This window comes from Cuculus canorus, chromosome 2, assembly GCF_017976375.1.
Source record: "Cuculus canorus isolate bCucCan1 chromosome 2, bCucCan1.pri, whole genome shotgun sequence".
Classification (NCBI taxonomy): Eukaryota; Metazoa; Chordata; class Aves; order Cuculiformes; family Cuculidae; genus Cuculus; species Cuculus canorus.
Window position 1 is genome coordinate 49,964,052 of NC_071402.1, and position 11,905 is coordinate 49,975,956.

General features: G+C 42.2%; 1 protein-coding gene across 3 annotated transcripts in view; it reads left to right on the forward strand.

The window, feature by feature from the left end:
• The window catches only part of TMEM241 (transmembrane protein 241), a 66,807-nt gene extending 60,167 nt beyond the window's left edge, over window positions 1-6,640 (forward strand). The window contains exon 15 of one of the 3 annotated variants that reach the window (XM_054059820.1): window positions 649-1,448. In XM_054059820.1, the coding sequence (XP_053915795.1) occupies window positions 649-775 (127 nt within the window). In that variant the 3' untranslated portion in view covers window positions 776-1,448. Of the gene's footprint in view, window positions 1-648; window positions 1,449-6,061 lie in introns of those variants that run through there. The other 2 variants (XM_054059819.1, XM_054059824.1) reach the window with 2 other exon arrangements.
• The last annotated feature ends 5,265 nt before the right edge of the window (window positions 6,641-11,905 follow it).

Consider the following 11,905-nt stretch of genomic DNA (forward strand, 5'->3'; position numbering starts at 1 on the left):
GTGAACAGTTATAGAATCATAGAATCATAGAATGGTTTGGGTTGGAAGGGACGTTTACAGGTCATCTAGTCCAGCCTTCCTGTAGTGAGCAGGGACATCTTTCACTAGATCAGGTTGCTCAGAGGCCAATCCAGCCTGACTTTGAATATTTCCAGGGATGGAACTTCTACCACCTCTCTGGGCAACCTGTTCCAATGTTCAGTAATTTAGAGAACGAATATTCAAAGGGTGGATTATTGATAGCTAATTGGCCATTTTTTCCAGTCAGTCAAAGATAGTGACAAACACACAGCTCTGAGGAAGGAGAGTTTCTTTACCTTGCAAATATGCAATTAGAGTAATGAATGCTTGACTACAAAGCAATGGGTCTGTGGCTCAGATGGTCGAAGAATGGTTTTATCTGTATCCATCATTAAAGGAACTTTTCTGAAGGGTCCTCAGTTCTTGGGCCATCAGCTTGTGGGTCTAGAGAGAGAAATCAGAGTGTGGTGGTCTTTCTGAGGGGCAGCAGGTCCCTGGAGGCTGGTTTCACACCTACTGGTTTTGATCAAACCACTCAACCACAAACAGAGGTGGTTTTGAATAATTTTTGATCTTACCTTGCTTACACTTTTGTTTTCCAAATGTCTTTTTTTTCCCTCACTAAAGTAATAGGTTTGAGGCTTGTATTATCTTCTGCAGAGGTGTGCCGTGTGCCTTGTGCCTGTGGCTGGCCTTCGTGCTAAAGAGCCTCATCTTAAAGCCAACTGCCATGGAAAGAAGAATGAAATTGTGAAGCTGATGAATGTTGCCTACAAATGGATTACTAAAGCGCAGGCAGCAGAAACGCTGTTTCAAAATCATCTTCTGGATCTGGTGGCTGTGACAAAGCTTCCAGCAGAAAATATTATTAAATTAATTAAATGAATCCGATGCTTTCCACTGAAGCAATTCTGTTGTTGCTTATTGCTGAGTGGCTGTTGTGCTTTGTGTTAGAAGACAATCTGTGCCAATCTTTCTGCACCAGTTTAATACTGAAGCTGAAAATCTGTAGAGCAAGTGACCTTAGAAAAAAACAATAGGAAAACAATTTTTTTTGATTTTTTTTAAGGAAAGCAATGGACCTAATAAAATGCTTGCTAAGTGTCAGAGTTCTGATTTACTGTTGTTCTTTTAGCACCCATGTCTGAGTTGGTCGATGAATGTATACGTATTTATGTTCTTATTTCCCATCCTCAAACAAGGTCTGAAGAATTCAAGAAGTATGATGTCAACATGTTTAGAAAAGGATAGAAAAATTAGTTGCTGGGAGCTATACTAAGTGCTGAGAAAAGGTTTCCTCCAGCTCTGTTTCACCTGTAAGCTAAAGAAGATGATTGATTGAAGAAAATTCCATAGCAAATTTGTCTTGCCCGAAGCAGAAGCTGAATGAACAGCTTTCAAACAGATCATCTGCTACTGTGAACCAGGCAACAGGCTCAGTGTGAAACTTTAATCCTGTTCTAGAGGATAGACACAGGGGCAGGCTCATTTTGTTTGAAAAGAAGGCGTGGGTGAGGGGAAGGAGATTGGGGGCAGGACTGAAAAAAAGCTGAGGCCAAAATAGTTTTTGTACCTGGAGATAAAATGGGAAGAGATTTGCTTCTGAAAAATATGTTGCATATTCATAGGTTGGTTGTATTATTTTTTCAATTCAGGTATATTATAAATAAATGTCTGTTTACACCCAAAAAAGATTTAAAGGAGCCCATGAAGTTTGTGTAACCATTACCATATTATTTGCCTTGTTTGAGAAGCTTAACCTTTTTTAAAATATGCTTTGAAAGTGACATTGCGTGAGCTTTGAATTCTCCTAGAAAATTGACTGCTTTTTGGAGAAATGCTAGTGAAAAAGTTATGCTACATCTTCTTGATCACTGAGGTGGGAACTGTACCTCTTCCTTACTGTCTGGGATGGGAAGCAATCAGGCAGTGCTCTTCTACCTTTAAATAAATGTCTTGGCTTCCAGAATACGTGAGAGTAGCCATATGGCATGTTAAGGTCTTGATTTGATGGTATACAATAATCTCTCTGAAAATCACACTGCGAGCAGTCTGTCTTAAGCTCTTTCATTGAGATTTTAAAACGTATAGCTCAGAACTCGTCCAATATCCAGCTTGTGCTTGTTCAAAGAAGGAAGGCGCATGGTTTTCTGAAATGTAAAATGGATGCAATCCTCTCAAACCACTCCTGCCTGGAAATGCATTAAATCCCTTAGCTCCATTTGCAGGCAAGACTGTAGGAGTAGCTGTTAATGTCAGGAGCTGAGCGCTTGAGCTTTTCTTCCTGCTGTTTGCTGTCAGCAGTCTGGTACCTTCCATGACTATCCACAAACATAATTTTGAAAGAGGGGCAAACTTGCACTTTTATAGATGAGGCTGGCGAAGGGGTGATTGCTCTGTCCTAGGCTTGTGTTGGTTCAAGTACTTGAGGGTCAGTACACCTTAGGAAGCAGATGTAAGGCCCATTTTCCTATAGGAGTCTCATCCGTGTTTACACTTAAACTCCTGATTCCTGTACCCTTTGCTGATAAGGAAAGCTGGTGCACTAACAAGTTTGTTTATGCTGGAGCTGCAGGCATCCAGTGCCTTGCAATACTGTGTAGTGGTAACACCTGCCTGAGGCAAGCCGACTGAAACAAGCCTCCGGCACAATCCCAACAGGAACTGGATATTCAGATTGAGAAACTGGTAGTTTGGATTTACGCTCAATGAGTCATTAGGCAATGAAGATAAGGAAAGGAAAGGAAAGGAAAGGAAAGGAAAGGAAAGGAAAGGAAAGGAAAGGAAAGGAAAGGAAAGGAAAGGAAAGGAAAGGAAAGGAAAGGAAAGGAAAGGAAAGGAAAGGAAAGGAAAGGAAAGGAAAGGAAAGGAAAGGAAAGGAAAGGAAAGGAAAGGAAAGGAAAGGAAAGGAAAGGAAAGGAAAGGAAAGGAAAGGAAAGGAAAGGAAAGGAAAGGAAAGGAAAGGAAAGGAAAGGAAAGGAAAGGAAAGGAAAGGAAAGGAAAGAGAGCTGGGAATGCCATTTGCCATGCCTAAGCGCAGGAGTATTACTAATGCCAGATAGATGCACAAGAAGTTAAAGTTTCTGCTGAGAGGACCATGATTCACTGTGAAGTTGTTAAGCAGAACTGTTTTAGAGATTTGTGAATGCCCACTGGGAGAACTACACTGCTATAATTAGCAGTCACATAACAAAAGCAGAAACCATTCATTGACTGGGGTAGGAAACACTGCAAGGCAAATATTTCTCAGATCCTTTGAAAGCAGTGAAGACTGAGCCAATTGGCTAATCATCCCTTCTATCCCTGGCCACAGATGAGAACGAGAAGGGATTTCTGCTGTTTGTCTGTCATGCACCTTCTAAGACACCAATGGATGAGTTTTGGCCTCAAACAAGAAATGGAGAACTTCTCTCAAGGAGCCACCTCTCCTTACTGATGCCTAGAAATCAGCCTGCTCTTTGCCTTCTCAGGGACAGAGTTCCTGTGCCCCATGCCAGTTACCTCCACGAGTTCACAAGTTAGCAAATGAAGTCCATTCAAGTTAGAGCACTCGGAAGAAATTTTAAGACTCTCCCTCCACCTGAGTCTGCAGCCCTGCAGGCAGACCAGTGCTGGCTGAAAGATTATTAACACATTGTGAGGGGTGCTCAGCGTGATCAGGCCTCACAGTGAGTTTCTTCATTTAAGCTGAATGGCAGATGTACCAACCACATTTTGGTGTCATTGAAGACCAAGCTAGAGTTTATGTAACTGTGGGCATTGCCCTGGATCTCACTTTTTGGCAGCTGAATGACTGAGTCTACTTGGGTAGCAAACTTCAACAGTGAGTGGAGAACACTTCAGTAGCTGTACTGTAAGAGACATAATAGCTTCTAGCAGGCAAAAGAGAACAGCATCCAAGTTCTTGTTGCCATCCTGCTTATGGCTGTCCCACTGCCAAAGACGGAGATCATAGAACCATAGAATGGCTTGGGTTAGAAGGAGCCTTTACAGGTCATCTAGTCCAACTACCCTCCTGGAGAAGCAGGGACATCTTTAACTACATCAAGTTGCTCAGAAACCCATCCAACCTGACCTTGAATATTTCCAGTGACGGGGCCTCCACTGCCTCCCTGGGCAACCTGTTCTGGTATTTCACCACCCTCATTGTAAACACTTACTTCAGTATATCTAGTTTAATCTGGGTGTAAGATCTTCAAATCACTCCAATGACGGCCCCTTATAAAACAGAGCTGAACTTTCTTTCAAACATTATGCTCCTTCCGGGCAAAGTTAATTGTTTTCTCTCCGTTAATGCCTCCAGTTACAGTCAAAGAATTACGATGTAGTATAGACACCGAAGCTAGAAATTTCAGCAAGGCAGCTTTTATTTCTTTATTATACTTGTCTGTTTATACTGTCTTCAGCATGGGGGCTCCTTGGGCTTATTATTGATGATGAATAAGAACAGACTGTGCGGAGATTAACATAGATGGTTATAGCCTCAAGACTTGATGAGCTGTAACCAAATAAAATAAATCCCCACTTTCAAGGAGAGTCTTACACAACAGAATTGCATGTGGCTCAGTTGTATTCAAAGCGGAATATTAAAATTGCTGAGCAAAGAATTGAATGGCTCTTGTAGTGAATAGCCGTGTTGTACGGGTAAATTGTTTACCACAGCCTCTCAGATGGAAAAAACTCAACTATACTGTTTTCTTTTGCGTTAAACCAACCAAACAAACAAACCCATAATACAAACCCTCTGTGATTCAGAAATCTTTAAAGAAAAGCAATGTGGTTCACCAAAGCAAATGCTGAACTGCAAAGGCAGCACCACTGAAAATTTTGACAGAGGAACCTTTAACCTCCTGCTACAGAAATTGATGTAAAAGCTGGAAAATAACTTCTCCTTTCCTTTCATAATCTCTCTTGTGTTTTTTACTCTTCCTGTTTCTGAAAATGTGACACAAGGGCACCATTCTGATTCAAATGCCTCTTTGAAACCATGGAAAGTCAGTTTTAAAGGAGTAAATGCAATGGGAAACAGCTGAGATGATTGTATAACCTCTTGCTGCCGGCATTTGGGGCTTCAGCAGCTCGTGGGAAAATGGGGAGAGTTTTCTAGACTAGAGGAAAATTGGGTCTATTACCATGTTTACTAACTTGCACTGTAAGTTAGTAAACATCTTCTTTTAAACTGATACAAATTAAATCTGCTTATCAATCAATCAATCATGATGCTCTATTCGACTCTTATGGGCTTCAGCCTAGAAACGGCTCCTTTAAACAGATGGTTGTGCTGATGTTGGGCTGTGGGCTATGACTTCAGCTCAGAGAAGGAAAATAAGGGAATATTGTATTTCACCAGCTCCGAATCCACACGATTGTTTCATCCAAAGGTAAAGCCTGGAATGGTTTTACAAGTGTTAGTGGTTTTTAGGGAATGGCGGGAAGGGCACATACCCTTAAAGAACCAATGTCTTCTCAGTTGGTCTCTCTGAAAGACTTCACGAATTCGCTTCATGACAAATTCTTTCATGGGCCACAGATTCAGCTCTCTTGCCTTAATAGGAAGGTATAAAGTACTCTGAAATATTTTTGACCACTCCAAAAATATATTCCTGCTATAGAATTCTATCATCATTTTCCATGTGGTTTATAAACAAACAATAAAGCAATCCCATGGCATGAGATTTCAGCTGGAGCATTCTTTAAGATTTTGGAGTTTTAGGGATTTTTGGGGGGGGTGTGTGTAAAATGAAGTTTCTATTTCACCATACTGGTTCTATCTCCTCCTATATTCTATAGTAGTCTTATAGAAATAACCATAATTACAGTTATGCTAAAAATAACTGTTTCTTTTACTTTATTACTATGCTGTTAGCTGAAAAAAAAATTATCATATGAGGACGGTGTTATTAAATCAATTAGTAGGTTTAAAAGCAGCAATTCTACTTGGTTTTACAGCTTTTTATTTATTTATATTCCCCCTTAAGAATTCCATTGCTAGGATCTAAGCTTAGCTGTGTTTTGACAAGTCTGTTCAATGGTTTACTAGATTCTGCTCTGTGGACAGCAGCAATCCAGGTGCAGACGGAATTCCACATTTCTTGATGGGCTGCTCCAATGCCAGATCAGGTCTTCAGGAAAGGCTACTGCCATGCTTTCTTCCTTCTACTCAATGGCTTGCTTTAACTACAGAATGATATCATTGAGACTCCTACCGCTTTCTCAAACCTAGTGGTGAGTACAGAAGTGAGCAAGGGAGGCCTGACTGTCTTCAGATATGTCTCAGATCTTTAAGAAATTAAGGGAAGGATTACCTGGATAGTTAGCAAATTTAACATCATAGTGAGAGATGTCCTATCATATACATTCGAAAGATCAGTTTTGCAAAGTGTCTGAACTTCCTGCTGGTGAGGAATATTTCAATTTCTCAGCCCTGTGGCCTTGCAGACTTTCATGCTACCCTCCTTTATCTTTCTAACTAAGCATCTGCTTTGGGTCACAGACCGCCATTTCTTTAATATTTGTAATAATTGTGCTGCCACCATCCATTAAATTCACCAGATATTTTTCTTCCTGACCTCCTGCAGCTTTAATCTGAAACTTTCCATTTTCCTGTCCATGGACACCATCACAGCCTGAACAGAGTCCAATTTTCCATTAATGGACACAGCAGGCTTTTAAAATAAATCAGAAGAAGGGTGGAGTCTGCAGCTCCAGATGCACCGTATGAGAGACCGAGCCAGACCCAACTCCCAGCACCGCATCACCTTCTTTCTTTTTATCTTTGCATCTGTTGAAATAATAAAAGGTGAACCAAAAGGGGGAGGGGAAGAAAGAAAAGACACCTAAACAGCAGCAGTCAAGCAAAAAGCACCTAACAAGGCACAGAAGAGGAAACAGGCTCTCATAGTTCTTAATCCATCAACATGATCCATAATTTAAACTGTGATATCTGAAATGTTCCTTAAAGAGTATATCTGAATGCAATGCCTTCTATGCTCCACTGCCTGGTAGAGATGTAACTCAGCATGATGTGTCCTAGGTTAGAAGAAATGAAAGATTGGGTGCTGCACCAAAAAAAAAGAAAAAAAGAAGTCTTTTATTTCTGTGTAGTTTATTGTCTTAATTCAACTCCAATCTGTACAGGTCACTCAGGAAGGCAGATGACAGCTTGCGGAGTCTTGGATTCTGAAAACACTAATGAACCTCTTGGGCTGTTATGAGGTGAGCACTTTGCAGTTCTGGTGTTGGCTTTGTGTGCTTTGTAATCTTTGCCCATGGGTATAATCCAGATGCTGATTGGTGTCCAGTCTCTGCTGCTCCCTGAAGGACATTTCAAGACAGCTGGGAGGATGTCACTCCAGAAGAAGGCATTAAATATTGAGCTCTCAAAAACAAAGATGTGAATGTAAATGCCCTGGGATTGCTTATTAGCTTGTTGGTCTAGTTTTGGCTAGAACAAAATGCTCACAATTGGAAATGCATGAAATTGGAATGACTTACTGAAGTTTGGAATGCATTGGACCTTGTCCATCTGAAATGTTTAAATCATGCTTAGATGTTTCATTAAAATACTTGTGTTCCGTAGGGAGATATGGTGCAGTTAGCTTGTGGGTTGCATCACAGGAGGTCAGAGTACATGCCTAGCCCACTTTTGGCCTTGAAGGCAGGTTGCTAATTGCATTTCAGCCTTGCTGTTAAGCACCCTTTTAGTGCTATCACAGCTGGTAAGAGAACAAAGGTCCTTTTCTTAAGAAGAGATGAAGATCATGATGATGATGGTGAGTGGTTCTTCAGGTGGGCATGTTTTTAACATAGACTCAGAATCATAGAATCATAGAATCATTTGTGTTAGAAAGGACTTTAAAGATCATCCAGTTCCAAGCCCCCTGCCATGGGCAGGGACACCTCCCACCAGACCAGGCTCCCCAAGGCCCCATCCAACCTGGCCTTGAACACCTCCAGGGATGAGGCACCCACAGCTTCCCTGGGCAACCTGTGCCAGGGCCTCAACACACTCATGGTGAAGAAATTCTTCCTTATGTCTAATCTAAATCTGCCCCTCTCCAGTTTATACCCATTGCACCCAGTCCTATCACTACAAGCCTTTGTGAATAGCCCCTCCCCAGGTTTCCTGTAGTCCCTTCAGGTACTGAAAGGTCACTATAAGTTCTCCTCGGAGCTTTCTTCTCTCCAGGCTGAACAAGTCCAACTCTCTCAGCCTGTCCTTGGAGGCGCTCCAGCCTCAGTTCTTCCTTTTCCTCTAGGGATGCTCATATGGACAATTGTGTAGATGGCCTCATTATTCTCTTCTTGCTGGTGCTGTGTGCTTCTTTTTAAAGGGAAGGTGATGGGGTAGTGGCTGAGTGCACTGCCAGGTCTTACACCAACAAGCAGTAGGCAATGTGCATAGGTGGGAACCTCTGTGCACTCCTGCCCTGCCCTGAAGACAGAGTTAATATGTTAAAAAAGAACTGCATGTGGAAGTTTAGTTGTCAGGAGTTGATGGCCTTGAAGACTGTGCTGCTGTCCACGGGTGTGGGATGATGTGAGGAAAGTGTCGAGGGGTTCAGGCCTCTAGTTAGGGTGCTCACACACATGTGGTGCTGCAGGGACATCCAGCCACTGGCAAGCGGTGAGGGACTGAGGAATCCGCATGGTCTAGACTATTCATCCAACTTGGACGGTAATAAGTCAGTCATTTTTTGTCTGATAACAACTCAGTCATTTTTTCTTTGAGTGGAATGAGAACAGTTTAGAAATCAAAGCCTTTTATCCATCTTTTTAAAACTTTACAGCAGCTAAGTTTCTGCATTAGATTTTTATCTTTTTTAATGACAAAAAAAAAGCTAAACAATCAGACTCCTTTGGTTGCCAGCAGAAGAGACCCCTGGAGACCACAGACTCCTGTTGTTTTCTGCAGATTTATAATATTGTGAACCACTCCTCCCTCCCTCCCTCACACAGCATGTCAGACCTTTCAGCTACGCGATCCTTCTGAATCTGTTCCTGGCACGTTATCTCCCCTCCCCATCCAGAGTGGCTGTTTAGACAAAGCCATAGTGAGGTATGGAGGGGTGGGAGAGGCTGTTGCTGCTATACCAGACAGGAACTGCCACGTGTGCTTCTTGCAAGGGGGGAGCAGATCAGCACATAACATGTCTCTTGTGCTTAGTTTTGTAAGCTTGCTCTTTTTTTTAAAGCATTCTATAAATATGTTGACATTTGCCATCTTACATGGTTATTGTTTTACTATTTTAATTTGTGTGTATGTGATGATGGGCTAAGTGTGAGAGAAAGAGATAAGAGCTGAGAGTCATGCAGTCCCAGGGTTTCCTAATAAACAAACAGATGGGCAGAAATTTAGGGACCAGAGTGGGGATCATTTTGTCTTCTAGCGTGAGAGATTAAAAGCCGATGCTGCACCCGCCTTTCTTGTGCTGCAACAAAGTGACTTTTTCTGGCTTATAAACCCAGCACCGTGCATCCGTATGGGCAATGTAAAGAATTGGTATGGCAACAGAGGAGAAACAGGTGGCTGCAGGCAGTTGTGATCTCTCCAAACCTTTCCTTGCTGTAAGGCACCAGCCTCTACAGTTGCTGGAGCAAAAGATTGTCTAAAGCTCACTTTAAAAACTAAAAGAAAAACCCAATATTCCCTCTCCTAAATCAATGAAGAGGATCCATTCCTGGTAAACCAGTCTCTGTAAACAGAGGAGATTTAATATTGGTCTATAAATAAACCCTTCTGCCTCTTCATCCTCTTGCTCTGCCGCTCAATGAAAAGTGAAGATCTTCCGGCTGTTGGTAGAGGGAAGCAATGCGGAAGAGCGAAGCTTGCCCTTTGTGTCAGTACGTGCTTGGAAGAAAAGAGGAGTATAAAAGATAGCTCATGCATGCTGTGGAGTTGAAAATGAAGGATTTTTAGGGCTTCTCAGTGGCCTTGAACACCTGGCTTGCACAGCTCCTTCCTTGATGAACACACCAAATGATGCTAGCCAATACAACACTTCACCGTGCTTTGAAGTTCTTGGAAGATGATTATTTCCCTTGCCTCCCCTTTCTCCTTTCAATATTTTGTCTAACTAAATGCCAGAACTTTAACAACAGCAGCTGCTGAAGACCTCCCCCCCCAACCCATCCCACACTTCACATAGCAGAAAGATTTGTTTCACGTTAGATGAAATATTGACATGAGTTCCAAAAGTTACAAATTAGTCACCAATGAAATTTGACTACAAACTGGAAGGCTTCCTTTGGTTTCAAGAATTAAGTCCTGGAGCGCCTATCTAAACAGCATAGCAGAGGCAACACTCCTAGCTGGTTTAAGGTGCTCAGCAGCATTGTGGAAAGGGGTGAACGACAGGCTAGAGGAATACATAAAAAGGGCAAATTAATTTATGATAGTAGCCAATATTTAGCTCTCACTAAAGGAAGGCAGTGCTTGCTTGTCAAGTCAGCAGCAACTGACTTGGTTCCCCCTGCATTGCTTTGAAGGCCGTTTTCCAGGATCACAGTTCCTGCTTTTTTTCCCAGCACTTTTTTCTCATGCTCTAAGCATCGTTTCTCGTCTCACTGTTGATCCAGGTATTTGCTCTTGCAGTCTAGGCAAGGTTTTCTGGTTTGTTTTGGGTTTTTTTGGTTTTTTTTTTTTTTTTTAATAGTGACTGAAAATATCTCCTTTAAGCTTATCCGGATCGGCAGCTCCAGGCTGAGGCAGGTAGTCCTTAGCTATATGGGCTCACGGTGATGTTGGTGGGAATGAACAAGGTTTAGGATTTCAGAAAGGCCATTTTGCTTGTGCGCAACTTTCTTTGATGCACCTGGATTTTCATTTTGGTTTTCTTCCCCTCACCCTTCACTACAAAGTTTGCAATGGAATATGAGCAAATTAAGTTCAAATCCGTGTCCCATGCTCATTTCCTCCCTCCACAAAGGTGAGACTTGAGACAGAATTGAGTCTCAGCTAGTGATGCTGGCATTGCTGCTGCGACTGCTCAGCTGCTCACCTTCCTAAACTAATTTACCTTTTTTTTTTTAAGTTTAATTTGGGGCCTTGTGCCAAAATCCTTTAGCAGTGTGGGAAGATGTTATTGTCTCCTAACAAACTACTTCTCACTGCTTCCAGGAAGACTTATGCTGTGGGCTCTGTATTTTAGGAGCCGGAGCAATTGGCTCAAGTTACATCATTTAAAGAGATTACACACTATCCGAAAGAAACCACTGCCTGTCAGTGAGTAGTTTTGGTAAATTATTAGTAAAACATTTATCTGCATGTTTGTATGTTCTGAGTTCTGTGTAAATCCCGCTAATGGTTGTGTTGCCACAAATATGATTCACAGCTGAGGGTCTCTAGAGAATCAAGACGGAGATGGATGGAGGTAGGGAACCAAACCTTTCACATAACTTCATTAATGTGGAATGAAAATGCATGGATGAATGGGTGTTGTTTGGTGAGACCACCTAGCGAGTGTTGGATAATTGGGTGTGTGCACCCATGAATGTCCAAAACTGAACTTTCAGCCTCCCAGGTGGAAGCATCTGCTTGGGAGCTACAACCAGTACGGAGGGCAGTTCTAAGTTTTACTACCACCTGGACTAAAACAAAGTGGCATATCTCAAATTCTCCAAGTGGTTGCGAGACATAAACAAAGCCGAGGAGCTTAGTTTTGCCTCATCCTTCTGCACATCAGCGGTTTGGACTGGGAGAACCAGGGCCTGGCAGCTCCAGAGGGAGGAGCTGGTGCCAAAAAGAAGGGCTTAAAAAATACAACAAACCCAAACAAATGGTCTGGGAATAAGAAGATTAAGATCTTGGCTGGAGGAAAGATCCTGGAAGTCAGGGCTGTGCAGGGAGACAAGTGCCAGGAGACTGTGAGGACCCTCTGGCAAT